We start from the raw sequence: 18,731 nt of genomic DNA, 5'->3' as shown, positions 1-18,731 counted from the left end.
GGAAGGTCATGGGATGGCTGAGTGTATTGGTTCATGCCTGTAATTCTAGCACTTAGGAGATGGAAGCCAGATGGGCTTAGCAGTTAAGAGCCCTTTCTGGGCATGGCCACACACGACTGTAATGCCAGTCCTGCAGGAGAAGGAGGAAACGCAAGAATCACGGGGACTTGCTAACAGAAAAAGCAAACAACAACAACAAACAAACAAACAAACAAAAAACAGGCAGCTCTGTGAAGAGTGAGGGATTCTATGTCAAGAAAACAGATGGGGGCTGGAGAGATGGCTTAGTGGTTAAGTGCTGGCCTGTGAAGCCTAAGGACCCCGGTTCGAGGCTCGATTCCCCAGGACCCACGTTAGCCAGATGCACAAGGGGGCGCACGCGTCTGGAATTCGTTTGCAGTGGCTGGAAGCCCTGGCACGCCCATTCTCTCTCTCTCTCTCTCTCTCTGTCACACTCAAATAAATCAATATGAACAAAAAAATTTAAAAAAAAAGAAAAGAAAAGAGATGGGCAGCCCGAGAAGGACGCTTGACATTATCCTTTGGCCTCAGCATACACAGGACTCACACATTTCACACACACATGAGCGTAATACAAACATCACATCACACAGCACAGCACACATCCTCTATACACACATATCAAAAAGTAAAAACAGGGCTGGAGAGATGGCTTAGTGGACAAGGCATTTGCCTGCAAAGCCTAAGGACCCAGGTTCAATTCCCCAGTACCCACATAAGCCAGATGCACAAGGCGGCACATGCATTTGGAATTCTTTTACAATGGCTGGAGGCCCTGGTGTGCCCATTCTCCTCCACCCCTTTCTCTGTCTCAAATAAATAACTGAAATAAAATAACAAAAAAGAAATAGGGAAACAGACTCTAGGAGGCTCAGTGTGTTTCTCACAGAGCCATAAAGTCAAGATAGAGAAGGAACCAGAAAGCAAGATTCACCAGTCCCCGCCCGGCTCTCAGGCCTCTGTTTACCATAGTGCTGTCAAGAATGTTCATGGCAAAGGCGGACTTGACTTCTTTGACTTGGGAACTGGCCTTACAGAGCTCTATCCCCAAACTGTCGAGACTTGAACTCCTCAGGTCAGGAACAGACCTGTAGTGCCTCACGGGAGCAGGCTTGTGGGGAACCGAGTCGACCTTCTTCTTGGGGGCCTCCTGGTCAAGGCTACTCTCTGTTTCCTCTTTCTTTATGCCTCTGACACTCAAGAACAAGCCAGTTGTGCAGGACACTAACGCCAATGGCCGGAAGTACTGGGAAGGAGGAAACCAAAGACACAGGCTATGGGAACCCAGCTCTGTTCAGTCCCAGATCCATCTACACCCCAGAGTAGGTGCTAAGGAGTTGAAGGGAAAGGAAAACAGCCATCACCACTGGGCGTCTAATTTGAGGCTCTCAGCCTGGACTCCCAGGACCCTCACAGGGCTCGTGGGTGGCTTCACGTGGTCTTTTGTCATTTGAGTCTTACATTTAACGTGGTATACATATGCTGTAGGGCAAGAGACTCACAGCTCGGATCAATTTCTCAGAGGGTCTTGTGACCTCAGCAAAGTCTAAAATAATCCCAAATTTTGCTCTAATCCTGTGTTTCCAAGTGAGTCTTCAAGATAAAAGAAATGCTCAGGCATAGTACTTTATGCCAATAATCCCAGCACTCGGGAGGCAGAAGCAGGAGGGCCACAGTAAGTTAAGAGGCCAGCCTGGTCTACAAAGAGAGAGAGAGCTCCAAGCTGGTCAGCAGGGCTCCAGAGTGAAACCCTGTCTCCAAAACAAACAAAGCCAAGAGAGTCAACTGCGTCTTCCCACGGGCAGAAGAGAACAGTAGGCAGAGAAGGTGGAAGCCAGAGCTCTGGGAGCCAGGCCACCCTGTGCAGAGAGCAGGTGGGGGGCACCCAGTTGTAGCCAGTCATCCCCATGTAATGTTCTCAGGGTCCTGCCTCCCAGCAGCTCTTCTTGGTGGTCTGCTGGGGGGGGCTGTGCATTCCCACCCAAGCTGGAGATGAAGACATGCGTACACATTGTCCTGGAGCCTGCTCCCAGCAAGGGGTCAGACTCCACCTCCGGGCACAGCCGGGCTTCTTATTCCTAGAGGTCAGGGCAGACCACTGAGGACCTGCTGCTACCAGGGTGGAGGGGTCCTCTGACGGAGACCGGGCTCCGTGTGCCTTCCAGGCCCTTCTCCCGTGGTCCAGCGCCTCGTCAGTATGTCTGAGCCCGGAGTAGAGGTCTCCTGGGCATCCCCCCATGGACCGGCCTCAGCTGGGGCAGGGCCCTGGGCATGCATGCTCCCCTCCCGTCCAGGTTTACTTGTTTCTGGGCATGGGTGGTGGTCTTGTGTGTCTGCTCTTCCTGCGGGGGTCGCCAGCTCCTCGCTCGCCTGACTCGCACTTGTTCGCCGGCCGACTCCCCCTGCGTCTCCACCTTCTTCTCTTTCGTTTGGAAGGTTTTCTTCTGCTGTTTCTGCCTCAGCTTCTGAATCAGTTGCCTGTCCATGGAGAAGCCAGTTAGTGTTGTGGGTGATCAAGACAGGCAGTCTCCCTGAGGGATAGACACATGGAAATGGAGAGACAGAGTGCCCCATCTCCTCTTCCCTGACGGGTGCTGAAGGTCAAGGAACCCGGTGAGGATGAGCGGCCTCTCAAGGACAGAGGCACCTTAAGGGGGCTGGTCTCCATTCTACCATTCCCGCATTCCTTCTCTACTTCCCAGCAGCTGGTTCTCATCCACAGCAGCTACTAGGAAGAGGGTCCGAGTTCTACTAAGCAGGGGCTCCCTGGTTGGACCATTTCATATGCCAGGTTCTCTGGCCAGTGGACCCTGGGAGGGGAGGGCAGGTGGTGTACACTCCAATGACATCACAGCCTCGAGAACCAAGAGGATGGATAGTTCTAGTCCTTCTGATATCATCTTGCTACGTGATCCCCTCTCTGTTCTGACTTCCCCTTCATAAATGAGGTGCTTAGTGGCAACTGGCCCGATGGGATGACTCTCCTTTCCAGCCTGTAGATCTCATACCATCGTGATCCATGAGCCAGCCGTCGGGGAGTGTATTCTCTAAAAACAGGAGACGGTCTATTTTTTTTTTTTTTTTTTTTGGTTTTTCGAGGTAGGGTCTCACTCTGGCTCAGGCTGACCTGGAATTCACTATGGAGTCTCAGGATGGCCTTGAACTCTCGGCGATCCTCCTACCTCGGCCTCTGGAGTGCTGAGATTAAAGGCGTGCGCCACCACGCCCGGCTTGGAGACGGTCTATTTAATGATGCCCTGTGCTAGGGAATCTTCCAGTCCCTGCTCTCGGAAGACCAGAGCAAGTGTTCCTTTAGCAATAACGAAGTTGGGAACTGAAGCATGGGACTCTCCCTGACACCTTAAGCCATCCACACAAGCAGCTCAAGCCCCACACACCCTGACCGCCTCAGTTGAGGAGTCTTCTTACTGGGCACACAGCTCCCGAGCCCTGGAAGCGACAGTATTCTGGAAGAGGGAGCTATTGTCCTGGAAGAACTTCTCGTACTGCTCCAAATTCAGGCTGGGATAAATCAGTCGGAACCCTCCACAGTTTTCCATCTCGTATTTCTCAGTTTTCTGAATCCGCGCTGCCTGGAAACCCCTGACCTCCTCCATCCTGTTGGGAAGCAGAATGCAGGGCTGCAGTTAAGATTTTTGGAAGGGACATGTGCAAGCTGGGTGTCATCTAGGGCCAGATGGAGGCCTTGAACATAATAGTGGTTGATCAGTATTTGTTAAATAAAAGCAAGAATGTTTCCTTGCAAGGGGATTCTAGCCCTCTTGGGACAGCCAATGTCACAACTGCAGTAAGGGCTGGTTAGGAGTCTTTCTGACAGCTCCCCAGATTCTCTCCTGTTACAAGGAAAACCCAATTCCCCCTTGGCTTAGTCCGTCCAAGCAGACTGTCGCCACCTTCCCATTCACTGCCCTCATTACCCTCCTCTGGAGAACGGCAGCTTGTGTTTTTGCTAACTTTGAGGGCTTCTTAGATGAGCTTAACGAGCCTTTATGAGCTGTGCTGATCTTGTTCTTCCTCCCAGCCCCTTAGGGAGGTGGAGGTCAGGTAGGGAGCCGTAGCCCCCTTTAGAGCAAGGAAACCTGGAGTCACTGAGCTACCCAAGCTAAGTAGGTAAGAGCGAGGAGTCCGTAGGTGTGATGGATGTGATGCTGTAGCCTCCTTCTTGAGGAAACTAGAGATGGCACTAAGGTGCCAGGCACCCTGGGATCTCAGGCAGCAGACTACTGGACTTGAGGTCCAGAGCTGTCACCAGCAAGCTGAGCTTGCGCAAGTCAGCTCCCCATCTGGAGTAGTCTCCTTGGCTGCTAGGCCAGGACCACACAGCAGCACGTTCCACCTCCTGCCTGCTCAGCTTCCAGGGCAGGCATGAGACCAGCAAGTGTCTGAGAGACAGTGTCATCGAGCATGAATGCCTCCGATCCAGGCGTGAAGGATTTGCCTGGCTCTGCTTCTGGGGTGGGTAGGGGTCTTAGGGGGATCTGAAAAGCAACAAGGTACCTGCTTTTTAATTTTTTTTATTTATTTGAGAGAGAGAAGCAGATTTTATATATGTGTGTGTGTGTATGTGTGAGTGTGTGTGTGTGTGTGTGTGTGTAGAGAGAGAGAGAGAGAGAATGGGCATGCCAGGGCCTCTAGCCACTGCTAACAAATGCTACGTGTATGTGCCACTTTGTGCATCTGGTCTGGCTTTATGTGGATACTGAGGAATCAAACATGGGTACCTTGACTTTGCATGCAAGCACCTTAATCGGTAAACCATCCCTCCAGCGCATTCACACTCCCTTCCTTCCTTCTTCCCTCCCTCCCTCCCTCCCTCTCTCCCTCCTTTCTCTCTTTCTTTCTTTCTTTCTTTCTTTCTTTCTTTCTTTCTTTCTTTCTTTCTTTCTTTCTTTCTTTTCAAGGCAGGGTCTCACTCTAGTCCAGGCTGGCCCAGAATTCACTCTGTCATCCCAGGCTGGCCTCCAACTCACAGTGATCCCTCTACCTCTGCCTCCCAAGTGCTGGGATTAAAGGTATGCGCCACTACGCCTGGCACAAGATACCTTCTTGACCAGACTCCGGGGGTGCTGCTGTACCTGATCTCCCGAGAAGGACACTGCTGCAGGAGCCGTCCCCGCTGTTTCTCTTCCTCCAAGACTTTCTTTTTGTCGCAGCTTCCCAGGTTGATCAGGACCAAGGTGTCATAGAGCAGACTGTCTTTCACCTCCTTATCCAACTTGGAGTCGGTGGAGAAGCTTGGAGAATGGTTGACCTAACAAGGGTGAGACAGCAGTTAGGGGCTGGGTTGTAGAGGGTGGAAACAGAGGTAAGGTCAAGACGCTACCTCCAGTGCTGCCAAAGGCCACCTCAGGGTCACAGCTACCAAAGTGAACGGAAGGGAGCCACAAGAAGGTCTAGATGGGAGCTACCATAAGGAAAGTAGGAAGCGGAACTTCCTCCAGTATAATCAGCTTTAAAAAAAATTAATTATTTATTGAGAGAGAGGCACTGCAAACTCCAGACACATGTGTCACCTTGTACATCTGGCTCATGTGGGTACTGGGGAATTGAACCTGGGTCCTTTGGCTTTGCAGGCAAGTGCCTTAACCAGTAAGCCATCTCTCCAGCCCCATCATCAGCTTTTATCTCAGTCCTTTCTCCCTTGGGAGCAGGACGGGTGCCCTGTCTTTGGCTCCCCCTGTCTGGTGGGTGGGTGTTCTCTCACATGCACCATGCATTCATTCCACAGAGCAGGGTGGGAGGGAAAGTCCCACGGGACAGGCTGAGCCACACGTGGCGGCTCATGCATGTAAACTCGGCCCTTGGGCGGCCGAGGCAGGAAGACGGTCAAAAGCATGAAGTCAGCCTGGGCTACAAAGTGGCATCCCATCTCAAAGAACACACAAGCAAACGGGGCCTGTGGCGATGGCTCAGTGGGTAAAAGTGCTTGCTGTGCAAGCATGGCAACCTGACTTTGAATCCCAGAATCCGTGTGAAGCCGAAGACAGGAGCCCAAGTGTCTACAGTCACGCTTCTCCAGAGAGGAGGGAGGGAGCCGGGGGCCTCGAGGGCCGGCTCACTGGGTCTACACAATGGATGAGAGACCCTGCTTCAAACATGGCAGAGGGGGAGGACCAGAGTTCGAGGCTGTCCTCTGACCTCCACACATATACCTGTCCTCTCACATGTGAATAAAGGTAAAAAGAACACAGGAAGAAAGGAAGGAAAGGACAGGACAGGACAGGAGAGAAGAAAGGAAAGAACACAGACAAGCTCATTCTGCTCTTGAGGTGGGAGCTCCAGATGGCCCTGCCCCTCCCATCTAAGAATAAGAGCTCAGAGGACAAGGCACGGGGATTCCATGCACAGCTGTGAGACGCTGAAGTGTGGCTCTGGCATTGGCACTGGCACCTCTGACTTCTCCTCACAGCCTTTGCTCCTCACGGTGTGCACTGCGTGGCTGCGCAAGAGGGCTCAGGGTGTCTCAGGGAGATGAGCGGCCATTTGGAGATGTCCTCTTCCTCTTCCCACTGGTGGCTCTGGGAGAGGCGGGAAGCTCACTGGCCAGCCTGCGGTGCCCCAGCCTGTGACAGCAGACCCCAAGCTCCTATGTTGGTGCTTGGAACTGAGTAGCTTGGGTCCTCAAGGGCCAGGCATGGGAGCTCCCCACTTGATACTAACCATCATCAACTCAGCTTTGATGGGGAATGACCCCTTTGTGGGGGACGACTCTGATGCAAAAGGCAGAGCTGTCTTTTGAATGACTCCTTGTCTGAGGTCGGTGGCAAGTCTGTGCCTCAGGAAGGCAGGAGGAATTCTGCAATTCCCAGCCATCTATCCCCCTCTGGTGGCCACTTTTCAGCTAAGAGCCAAACCTCTCTGGGGCAGTAAGCACCGTGGCAGGAAGTGGCAGGGGAAGTGAGCGGGAAGTCCCTGAAACTAACTGAGCCGGTCGGTCGGTCGCGGGGACTGTTTACACCCAAGCTTCCTTACCTCCAGCAGCCAGGGTTTGAGCTTATGGTCCAGCAAGATGTCGAAGCCCAAGATTTCAAAGCAGGCGCTGTTGAGCGTGTGGCTAGGGAAGCAGGAGTGATAGTTATGCTTGATGATGGGGTGGGCTGAGATGAGCGTCTTAATAATGACATCCTCTATGGACTTCCACATCTGCTCCACATCGACGCCTTGGGCCTTCATGTACACGTTAAAGGTGGAGAGTTTCCTGGGAGGGAAATACAGGTCATGAAGCAGGGCAGCTACTCCTCGCCATCCAAAACCATGGCAGGCTGAAAACCAGAAACTTCTGCAGAAGATGAGCTCCAGAGTCAATAAGCATGAACACCCAGGAGCCAGAGTGACACTGGACTATGTCAATATGGGAGGGGACAGGGCCAAACCCCTGAGGTGTCCAGAGCCCTGGGATAGGCACAGATACACAGTCATATAAGGTGAAGCTTGAGTACTTTCTAGAAAGCACCTTCGGGGCAGGGAAGGAATGGGTATGTGATGGAGAGCTCAGGGGATGAAAACACACACTGTACATCATTGCTTTGCTTCAGAAGCAACAGTTCCTCAGCCTCTGGTGACGTTTAGAAGCACATGGGAAGCCTTTTGAGAGCACTGACGCTGGGGCTGGAGAGTTGAAAGTGTTTGCTTGCAAAGCCTGTTGACCTGGGTTTAATTCCCCAGTACCCACGTAAAGCCAGATGCGCAAAGTGTTGCGTGCATCTGGAGTTAGCTTACAGTGGCAGGAGGCCCTGGCACACCCATATATCTCTCTCTCTTCCTCTGTGTCATAAATAAACAAATGAATGAATAAACTAATAAACAAACATAAATAATTATTTAAAAAAAACAACAACAAAAGACCGCTGACACCTTGGTCACATCTCAATCCATTTGAGGGGATTCTGAGGACACTAAGAGACCTAGAAATCTGTTTTGGGAATGCCCACACAGAGAAAGGCCCGCCTAGGGGCTTTTCCTCGGATAAGACTACCAACTGTCCCTAGCAAACTACACTGTTACTGTTATGCCCAGTTCTTGGCACCCCCAGTGACCACCAAGGAGAACCAAACACGTATGTAAGGACAAGGAGGTTTAATTCGGGCTTAAGCTCGGTCTCTTGACTTCACCAACTCAGTGGATCCGTACAAGAGCCCCGAGTAGTGGGAGGGTTTTTGTAGGGATTTGAACATAGAAGAAGAGGATGGATACATGGATTTGAACACAGAAGAAGGGGATGGGTACATGATTGGTTGATTTAAACAGTGTACTCTTCTGGTTGGCTTAGGATTTTGGCGGGCAAAGTTGGCGGGCTGGAGCTAGGGGAATTGAGCTGATCTATGACTATAGGAATGTCTCATGACTTCAGGACTGTATGGCATAATGTATGGCATAACCGGTTTAACTGTTAAGCCTACCCTTACGGCAAGGTCGGCGGGCTGGAGCTAGGGGAATTGAACTTTATGACTTCAGGAATGTATGGCATGATCAGTTTTCAGTAACTGTTAAGCCTTACCAGAAGATTAAAAATTTAGATCTTGCTGGGAAACAGAAACTTAGGCTTACTGAGGACTCTGAAGCCTGTCATGGCGTCCATCTGATTCCTGAGTCCTTCAGTTACAATTATATATATATATATATATATATATATATATATATTAATATATATAATTTATACGTGTGTGTGTGTGTGTGTATCTGAGAGACAGAGGATGGGCATATCACAGCCTCCAGCCCCTGCAAAGGAACTCCAGATGCATGTGCCACCTTGTACATCTGGCTTACATAGGATCTTGGGGAACTGAACCTGGGTCCTTTGGCTTTGCAGGCAAGTGCCTCACCGATTACAATTTTAGAACAGAAAGCCCCACATTCCAGGAAGACCCTTGGCAGACTGAGGTGGCTGGCCCCCCAATCACACAGCACATCCAAGGATATCTGTCTCACAGAGACAGGTCCATGAGAAAATGCCCGAGTGATGATCCAGCTATCTCCAAGGTGGGCAGCACAGAGGAAGATCTAAGAGGCAGTACTGGGGATGGACTCTCACTCCCTGACGTGCACATGCGTGTGTACAGGAAACAAAGTGGAAGTGTAGATATGGAAGGAGGAGATGCAAGGAAAGGGAGGGCTGAGAGGAAAATAAAATGAACAAAAGGCATGGCTCATTTGAGAAGCTCAAAAACCTCACTCAGGCGTGGGGAGATGATTCATCAGGTAAAAGTAAATGTTATGCAAACATGAAGACCGGAGTTCAATCCCCAATGCCCATGGGGGAAAAAAAAAAACCCAGCCACAGTTGTGCATGTCTGTAACCCCAGGACTGAAGACAGCAGTGACAGAAGAATTTCTGGGGCTCCCTCCCTGTTCAGCCAGTCTAATGAAAAAACAGAGAGCTCCAGGTTCAGCGAGGGACTCCATCTCAAGGATACAAGGACGCCCAACATGCTGCTCTGGACTGTGCACGCGAGAACACAGGGCGCTCGCCTCTGTACACGCATGTGCATACACAGACCTGCTAGAAGAAAAAAAAGTCTCACTAAACGCTGGCACATATTTGTAATCCCAACACTTGAGAAAAGGAGGCAGAAGAATCATGAGTTCAAGGCCAGCCTGGACTGCACAGGGAGACCTGACTCAAAAAAAACACAAAACACTGGATCTCAAGTTCAAACAGGAGGAAGCAGGGACAGGGTGGGGGTGGGGAAGATGACTCAGTGAGTAAAATCCTTGCTGCACAAGTGAGAGAATGTAAGCTCACATCCCCAGGACCCATGTAAAAGCCAGACACAGCAATGAGTCCCTGTAATCCCAGTGCTGAGGAGAGCAGGCAGTGATGGAAGGATTCCTAGGCCTGCTGGCTAGGGCAGCTAGTCAAGGCAGTGAGCTCTGGGCTCAGACCCAGAAACCAGGTGGAGAGCAAATGGCTTAGCAGTTAAGGTACGTGCCTGCAAAGCCAAAGGATCCAGGTTTGATTCCTTAGGACCCACCTAAGCCAGATGCACAAGGGGGGGAGCATGCGTCTGGAGTTAGTTTGCAGGGGCTGGAGGCCCTGGAATACTCATTCTCTCTATTTTCCTCTTTCTTTCTCTCTCAAATAAATACACCAACCTCTGGCCTCCACGGGCATGTGCATACACCACATACACATACAAAGAAAGGGGGGCTGCAGAGATGGCTTAGTGGTTAAGGTGCTTGCCTGTGAAGTCTAAAGGCCCATGTTCAACTCCAACTCCCCAGATCCTACATAAGCCAGCCACACAAGGTGATGCATGCACAAGATCGTGCATTTGCACAAGGTGGTACACGCATCTGGAGTTCAATTGCAGTGGCTGCAGGCCCTGGTGCACCAATTCTTTCTCTCTCTCATTAAAAAAAAAACAAACTGAGGAGCTGGGCATAGTGGCACACGCCTTTATTTAATTCCAGCACTCGGGAGGTAGAGGTAGGAGGATCGCCATGAGTTCGAGGCCACCTTGAGACTGAATTCCAGGTCAGCTTGAGCTAGAGTGAGACCCTACCTCGATAAAACAAAAATTAAATTAAATTAAATTTTTAAAAATGAGGGAGCAGGTTAGCCAGCCAGAACTTTTTGTTGTTGTTATTGTTGTTGTTGTAATTTCTGTTTGTATGTTTTTTGAGGTAGGGCTTCACTCTAGCCCAGGCTGACCTGGAATTCACTATGTAGCGCCAGGGTGAGTTCAAACTCATGGTGATCCTCCTACTTCTGCCTCCCAAGTGCTGGGATTAAAGGTGTGTGCCACCATGCCCGGCTTTGTTTTGTTTTTCATTTGCAAGCCGAGAGAGAGAAAAGAGAGACAGAGAAAGAGAGAGTGTGAGAATGGGCATACCAGGGCCTCCAGCTACTGCAAACAAACTCCACATGCATGCACCACTCCATGCAGCTGGCCTTACAAGGGTATTGGAAAATTTAACCCAAGTTGTTAGGCTTTGCAGGCAAACACCTTAGCCGCTGAGCCATCTCTCCAACCCCAGGTGAGCTTTGCTAAGGGACTGCTACCCACACACAGCTTTAGGCAATGAAGTAAAGCATCCACCTACCCCCCCCCCCCCCGGAAGCCTGCAGAGGGTCCTTGGAATTGGCACATGCGCATGTAGGTACGGACAGACCAGCAAAGGCTGGGCAGCACCAAGGCCACTTTCTCTGCCAGCCCTTGGCAGGGAATGGGATGTTACACAGAAATGGATTTTCCAGATTGCTAGAAGCCAATCTCTTGTAGTGGAAAAAAAAATACTTAATTTGCCTAATTGAGAAATAAAATTTCCTGAAATAGATTCCACACTGCCCAGAGTTCTTATAACATGCTACAAAACAGCTCGACCGCCTCTCGATGACTCAAGATTTCACAACGTCCAGCGGTGAGTCAATGCATCGTAACCCCAGCCACGCGCCAGGCACACGGAATCATGAGGGGGGTGTCCGCCTCAGAGTCCCACCAGGCTGGCAGTGCCTTCTCTTGCTGATTCGAGTGCTACTCCTGCTACTGGGAGTGCACGTGGGTGGCCTCAGTTGCCAACTTTGGGGCAGGCGAGAGGGTCAGAATGAGGAGATTGTCTCAGAATGGGGAGAAGGGCTGGGTGCAATGCCAGCTTGGGCCACATAGTGAGAGACCACATCTAAAAAAAAAAAAAAGAGAGAGAGAAGGAAGGAGGAAGAAAGAAAGGAAAAAGGAAGCAGTGGAGGAAGGGACAACTCTGTCTGGCAGTACGGGACTCATACCAAATGCCAGGACATGTTCTGGTTTGAAAGTGTAACCAAAAGTTCGTGTGTGGGAACGCGGCCCGCGGTGCTGGGAGATAGGGCCTCCGGGAGGGCTCTGACCTCATGAGTGGATTAACCCCTTCATGGCTGAGGGGGTTCTTGCGGAGTGTAATAAAAGCAAGCTCTCTGGCATACTTGCCAAGGAGAGATAGGCCTCCAGGGAAGAAAGGCTGAGCCAAGACAGGCCAGGGAGGAGGCCCTGGGGCCAGATAACTGCTCTGACAGAGAAGGGATCCAAAGAACAGCAGAGGGGCCGGGGAGAGGACTAAAGACAGAGGAGGTCATGGGGCGGTCCGTGAGGGCTTACGTGGTCGATCACTTGTGTGAGGAACCGGGATTGGATCTCTGGCATAATAGATTAAAAAAAATACTAGGCCAGGCATAGTGGTGCACGCCTTTAACCCCAGCACTCGAGAGGCTGAGGTAAGAGGATCACTGTGAGTTCAAGGTCAGCCTGAGACTAATTCCAGGTCAGTCTCAGCTGGAAAGATGGCTTACGGGTTAAGGCATTTGCCTGTGAAGCCTAAGAATGTGTGTTCGAATTTCCAGATCCCACATAGCCAGACGCAAAGGGATGTAAGCATGCAATGTCACACATGCACACAAGGGGGCGCATGCGTTTGGAGTTCATTCACAGTGGCTGAAAGGCCCTAGTGTGCCCATTCTCTCTTTGTCTCTCTCTCTCTGTTTCTGTGTCAAAAATAAAAAAACAAATAAATAATTGCACACACACACACACACACACAAAAGGAGGGAGATTCCATTTCCTTTCAAGAAGGCTTAACTAGCACCGTCTGTTCATGTGCTGACATGACACATGCCTGTGATGCTGATATCACACAGACCCCGGTCCTTTCAGCCTTGTGAACATCTGGAACTGTGTGAATTGAGGCCACTTAACTTCTCAGAGACTCAGGTTCCTTATCTGTGAACTAAAGGTGGCACCTAACACCACTCTCCATTTACAAAGGGTGAATAGCAGCAGCTTTGCCACAGAGCGGTGGTGCAAATCCAACAGCAAAAATGAGCAACGGGCTGGAGAGATGGCTCAGAGGTTCAGGCAGTTGCTTGCAAAGCCTGACAGCCTGGGCTTGATTCTCCAGGGCCCATGTAAAGCCAGATGCACAAAGTGGTGCATGCATCTGGAGGTTGTTTGCAGTGGCTGGGGGCCCTGTCATGCCCATTTTCTCTTCTCTTCTCTCTGCTTGCAAATAAATATTAAAAAAATGAAAAAAAAATTTAATGATCAAAAACAGTGTCTGCCCCAGCACTCCCCTTTCTCTCTCCTCTCTGCCTGGCCACACTCATCCTCTGTCCCCCTTTTTCTTCAAACTCAAATGAAAGGTTTTAGACAGTAACCAGAGGAGAAAAGCTGCTTGTGAAGAAAACCCTCATAAATTCCTTATTTCATAGATAGCCGCATGTCACGTGACACCAGGGCATCGTGACAAATCAGTTGAGAATCTGTAATGGGGCAACACCTCAGGGAGCCACAGGCCAAGGAACCACGGGCTGGCAAGTCCTTCTTGGCAGAGACTAGCAAGAGATAAGGGCGGTTGGTGTGGAAATGTCAGAAGGGCAACCGTAACGAGGTATGTTTTGGTGTGTGTACGCGCTCTGCTGGGGAGACCGTTTGTGTTCATCCCTCCTCCCCCCGGCCTCCTGAGGTTTATGAGTGACCTCCTTTTTAATGATTAACAGCCCGGAGGGCTGTCATGGAGTCCATTCTGGATTGAGAAACAAACTGGTCATTACTAAAACCACATGACCCAGGGTGAAAACACCAAGATGGACATCAACTAGGCTTGGGTAGAGTCCCAGAGAGACAACTTCAGCGGCCCCCTCTTCCCCTTACCTCTTGCTGCCATAGTGAGCGTCCTGAACGAAGTTTGAACTGTGCTTGTTGACGTGGTAGTTAGTCAGGTGCATGCAGATGTCATTCTGGGAGAGAGAGGCATGAGGGGGTCAGGCTGAAGGGTGGGCCTCCTCTGTGCTCTCTGCACCCTCCCATGGCCCCTCGGGTATTAAGGGTTGGAAAAGGAAGGGAAGTTGTAGGAAGAGCAATTAAGAAGGGATATTTGGGACTGGAGAGATGGCTTAGAAGTTTAGGGGCTTGCCTGCAAAAGCCAAAGGACCCAAGTTCGACTCCCCAGGACCCACATAAGCCAGATGCATAAGGGGGCACACACATCTGAAGTTTGTTTGCAGTGGCTGGAGGCCCTGGTGTGTCCATTCTCTCTCTCTCTCCCTGCCTATTTCTGTATCTCTCTCTCTCAAATAAATGAATAAAAATAAAATATTTTTAAAAAGAAGGGATATCTTGATTTTTTGTTGTTGCTCCCTCCCCCCATGTAGGGTCTCACTCTCTAGCCCAGGCTAACCTGGAATTTACTATGTAGTCTCAGGGTGGCCTTGAAACTTATAACTTACAGTCTGGAGAATATGAAACTAATTCGTCCTGAGACTGGGGAGATCCTGAAGGAAGCTTCAGGAGTCCTAGGAGGCTGGGGAAGGTGGCAGGAAAGCTCCTCATACCCTTTTCACTCTTAAAACATGGTTCTGGTGTTGGAGTCAAGAAGACTTAACATTCCTCTTCCCAGCCGTATGACCCTGGGCAAGTCTCCCATGCTCCCTGGGTTCTAATCTCCCGATGTGTAAGATGGGGGTAACTCTTAGCTAGGAAGGCTAAATGAGAAAGACCTGGAACACAGAACTGTGAGTTTCATCCAGTGACAGCCAGCTCCATAATGTCTACAGGATGTTGATTTAACCAGGATTCATAATTGTGCCCAGGGGCAGGGGGAGGCCGCATGTCCCCTTAGCTCACCAGATTGTCTGTGCAGGGATGGGAGTAACTGCTGGTGGCAAAGCGGACCAGTCCTTCATTGTACACAAAAACCCGGAGAGGGTCACAGGACGTCACCAGCACATAAATCCGAAGGTCGAACTTGAACCCATCAATGATGAAGGGCTGGCAGGGGTGGAGTGGGAGGAAGTCATTAAACAGCAGAGAAGAACTTCATATGGGAAGATCACCCACTCCCATCTCATGCTCATGGAGTCAGCACAGTCCAGAGGGGGAAGCAGGATAAGGTCACTTCCAAATGTGAGCTTGGGAAGGACACCAAACCACACTGTGCCTTGGCCTCCTGAACTATCAAATGGCACAAGCATCCGTCTCCAGTGGATGTCTTGGTAACTAAACAAAATCATATTAAAAGTCCTTTGTGGAAGCTGGAGGGATGGCTTAGCAGTTAAGGCGTCTGCCTGCAAATGACTCAGGTCCAAAGGACTCAGGTTCAATTCCCTAGGACCCATGTAAGCCAGATGCACAAGGTGACACATAAGTCTGGAGTTTGTTTGCAGTGGCTGAAGGCCCTGGCGTGCCCATTCTCTCTGGCTGTCTGTCTGTCTCTCTCTCAAATAAATACATAAAACTTTAAAAAAAAAGTCCTTTGTGGGCTGGAGATATGAGTCAATGGTTAAGGCACCTGCCTGCAAAGCCTAATAACCCGGGTTCAATTCCCCATTGCCCACGTAAAGCCAGATGCACAAAGTGGTGCATGCATCTGGAGTTCATTTGCAGCAGCTAGAGGCCCTGGTGCTCCCATTCTCTCCCTCCCTCCCCCCTCTCTCCTTGCAAATAAAAATACTTAAAAAATAAAAAAAAATTAAAGTCCTCTGATGGCAGGACATATGGCCACCAATCAGAAATGTGTTATAGCTACAGTTTTGCAAAGAGCTCTTCTTGCAAGGGTCTCCTGGACGTTTTGTTTTAGGGGACTAGTGCTTCCTCCCACCACAACCACCCATTCTTCTAGAAGGTTCCCACCTTGCCGTGCACTGTACCACTATGACCTGTGGCCAAGCCTCCCCCGCCATCAGACATAGAAGCTGGATGAGCTCTGCAGAATGGCTCCCCTCCCCTCTCCCAGAGGAGGTGAGACCTCCACAGACCAAACTGGGCCCCCAGCTTTCATCTGTTGCCGAGACCAGATCAGTGAACCCGGATATGAGGGTACAGGATGCTACGGTCCAGGCATATGGCCCCACTTTTAGTCAGTAGACATAGACCTGATAAAGTCCAAGGCAGAAGACAGACTCATCTTCATCCCCGCCTCTGCCCTTCACGGATTTCATTTCAGATTCTGTCCCATAGAGCCCGAGGCTGCTGTGGGCAATAAATGAAGGACAGCAGTGGAAAGTACCTTTGAAATATAGAGCTGACAGATCATATCCTCCCCTGGCTTGATTTCTTTCACTGTCCGGGTGATGAATATACCTCGCCCTTGGCAGCCTGAATCCGGCTTGCAAATGTATGTCTTATTTTTTCTTGATTTGCTGTAAGTCTGCAAATCTCCCCAGCTACCACAGCGAGGAAGAAACAAGAGACACCTTTAGTTGGGTAGCAATGAGGAGGAAGGCTAGCTGTCTATGAAAACAAACAACAAAATGCAAAAAAAAAAAACCCAAAAAACAAAAAAAACCACACACCCGAAAAGAAAGCTAGCTGCTACAACAGAACCCTGAACCCTGGCATGAATAGTCAGAGGCCCAGCAATGGAGAGAAGAGCCCAAGGGGGACAGTGTAGGCTTTGAGGGAATTCAGGCTGGATTCGAACTCAGGCAACACCACTTACCAGGGTAACCCTTTACAAAGACATGACCTTTCTAAGCCTCATCTTTACCATCTATGCATAATGTGTTTCTTAGTCACATGTCACAATGCAGGCTAGAGGATGAGCAACGCAATGTGCCCTAGACAGTCAGACTTAGACTTAGGTATAGGAGACTTGGAGTTTTGCATCCAACTCAAGTCCTGACAAGAAATGTGGCCTGGACCAGTCACTTCCTTTTGTTTTTATATCCTCTCCTCCCCCAGGTAGGGTCTCATTCTAGCTCAGGCTGACCTGGAACTCTCTCTGTAGTTTCAGGCTTGCCTCAAACTCACCACGATCCTCCTACTCCTGAGTGCTAGAATTAAAGGTATGTGCCACTACGCCTGCTTCATCTTTTAAAAAATATATACTGATTTATTTGCAAGGGGAGAGAAAGAGATTGGGCATGCCAGGGCCTCTTGCTACTGCAAATGAACTCCAGACATATGTACTACTTTGTGCATCTGAATTTATATGGGTACTGGGGAAGTGAACTTGGGCCATCCGGCTTTGCAAGCAAACACCTTTAATCACTGAACGATCTTCTTGTCCCCATCATCTGCTTTTTCCAAAACAATAATTGTTTATTGTTTTTATTTGTGTGTGTGTGTGTGTCATGGTGTTCATGTGGAGGTCAGAAGACAACTTTGAGATATCTGGACTTTACCTTCTTTTTATTATTTTATTTGTTTGCAAGGTGAGAAAGTCAGAGAGAGAGAGAGAATAGGTGTGCATGCCAGGACCTCTAGCCACAGCAAAGGAGCTCGAGACACATGTGCCACTTTGCGAATCTGGCTTTTTGTGGGTACTGGGGAATCAAGCCCTGGTTGTTAGGCTTTGCGGGCAAGCCCTTTAACTGCTGGGCCATCTCTCCAGCCCTCCACCTTCTTTGAGACAGGTTCTCTTGCTGCTACAAACTGCAAAACCACAAACTTCAAACGAGCTGGCCTGAAAGCTTCAAGCTTCCAATTCTCTTGGCCTGCCACCCACTGTCACAAGTGCATTGTGTCACAGATGCGTGAGCCACTTTGCATCCGGCTTGATGTGGGTGCTGGGGAATTGAACTTGGGTTTCAGGTTTTGCAAGTAAATGCCTCAAAGTGCCGAGTGATTTCTCCAGCCCCTTTTCTTTTTTAAAGAGGGTCTCACGTAGTAGCCCAGGCTGGCCTTAAACTTGCTCTGTGGCTGAGGATGACTTTGAACACCTAATCCTCCTGCTTTCTCCTCTCTGGCAAGCTGGAACTTCAGGCCTGTGTCACCATGCCTAGTTTTTGGACTGAGCATCTCTCACCCATATCTGGGCTTCAGTGTTTCAGCACAACACCTCCACTTCAGCCAGGGTATGAGAGAGCAAATACCACCTTTCAATGTACTTTGAAGAAAGAAACCAAATTAAAGCTGGGCATGGTGCTGCATGGCTGTAGTCACACCACTCAAGAGGCTGAGGCAGGAGGATTAAGAGTTAGAGGACAGGCACTGAAGAGATGGCTTAGCTGTTAAGGTGCTTGCCTGTGAAGCCTAACAACCCAGGTTCAAGTCCCCAGTACCCACATAAGCCAGATGCACAAGGTGGTACATGCGTCCTGAGTTCATTTATAGTGGCTAGAGGCCCTAGAACACCCAATCTCTCTCTCTCTCTCAAATAAATAAAATATTTTTAAAATTAAAAAAAAAGAGTCCGAGGACAGCCTTGGCTGTATAGTGAGATCTCTTACACATAAAAAGAGGGCAGCCATGTGTGGTGGCACACACCTTTGATCCCAGCACTTTGGGAGGCAGAGGCAGGAAGATCACTGTGAGTTTGAGGCCATCCTGAGACTACATAGTGAATTCCAGGTCAGCCTGAGCTTGAGTGAGATCCTACCTCAAAGAAAAAAAGAAAGAAAGAAAGAAAGAAAAGAGGGTTGGAGAGATGACTCCGTGGCTAAAGGTGCTGATTTATGAAGTCTGATGGCCTGGGTTTGATTCTCAGTACCTACATAAAGTCAGATACACAAAGTGGCACATGCATTGGGAGTTCATTTGCACTGGCTACAGGCCCTGACATGCTCATTCTCTCCTCTTTCTCTCTCTCTCCTTGCAAATAAATAAATTAAAAAATTTAAAAAGGAAAGAGCCAGGTGTAAGCACTTGATAGGCAGAGGTAGGTGGATCACTGTGAGTTCAAGGCCAGCCTGAGACTACACAGTGAATTCCAGGTCAGCCTGGGCCAGAGTGAGACTCTGCCTCAAAAAAAAAAAAAAAAAAAAGACCCAAATCAAGAAATTG

The 18,731-nt window shown here is 49.7% G+C and overlaps 1 protein-coding gene across 1 annotated transcript in view; it reads right to left on the bottom strand.

Annotated features, from left to right (window-relative positions):
* Ttll6 (tubulin tyrosine ligase like 6) overlaps positions 1–18,731 on the bottom strand; it is a 33,476-nt gene that overhangs the window by 8,817 nt on the left and 5,928 nt on the right. The window contains 8 exon segments of the mRNA XM_004655530.2: positions 989–1,267; positions 2,322–2,499; positions 3,451–3,639; positions 5,118–5,293; positions 7,015–7,240; positions 13,662–13,747; positions 14,634–14,777; positions 16,015–16,171. Of these exon segments, the coding sequence (XP_004655587.2) occupies positions 989–1,267; positions 2,322–2,499; positions 3,451–3,639; positions 5,118–5,293; positions 7,015–7,240; positions 13,662–13,747; positions 14,634–14,777; positions 16,015–16,171 (1,435 nt within the window).

Source organism: Jaculus jaculus, chromosome 9, assembly GCF_020740685.1.
Source record: "Jaculus jaculus isolate mJacJac1 chromosome 9, mJacJac1.mat.Y.cur, whole genome shotgun sequence".
Taxonomy (NCBI): domain Eukaryota; kingdom Metazoa; phylum Chordata; class Mammalia; order Rodentia; family Dipodidae; genus Jaculus; species Jaculus jaculus.
Note: the sequence above shows the minus strand (reverse complement) of the source record. Positions and strands in the feature narration are given on the sequence as shown.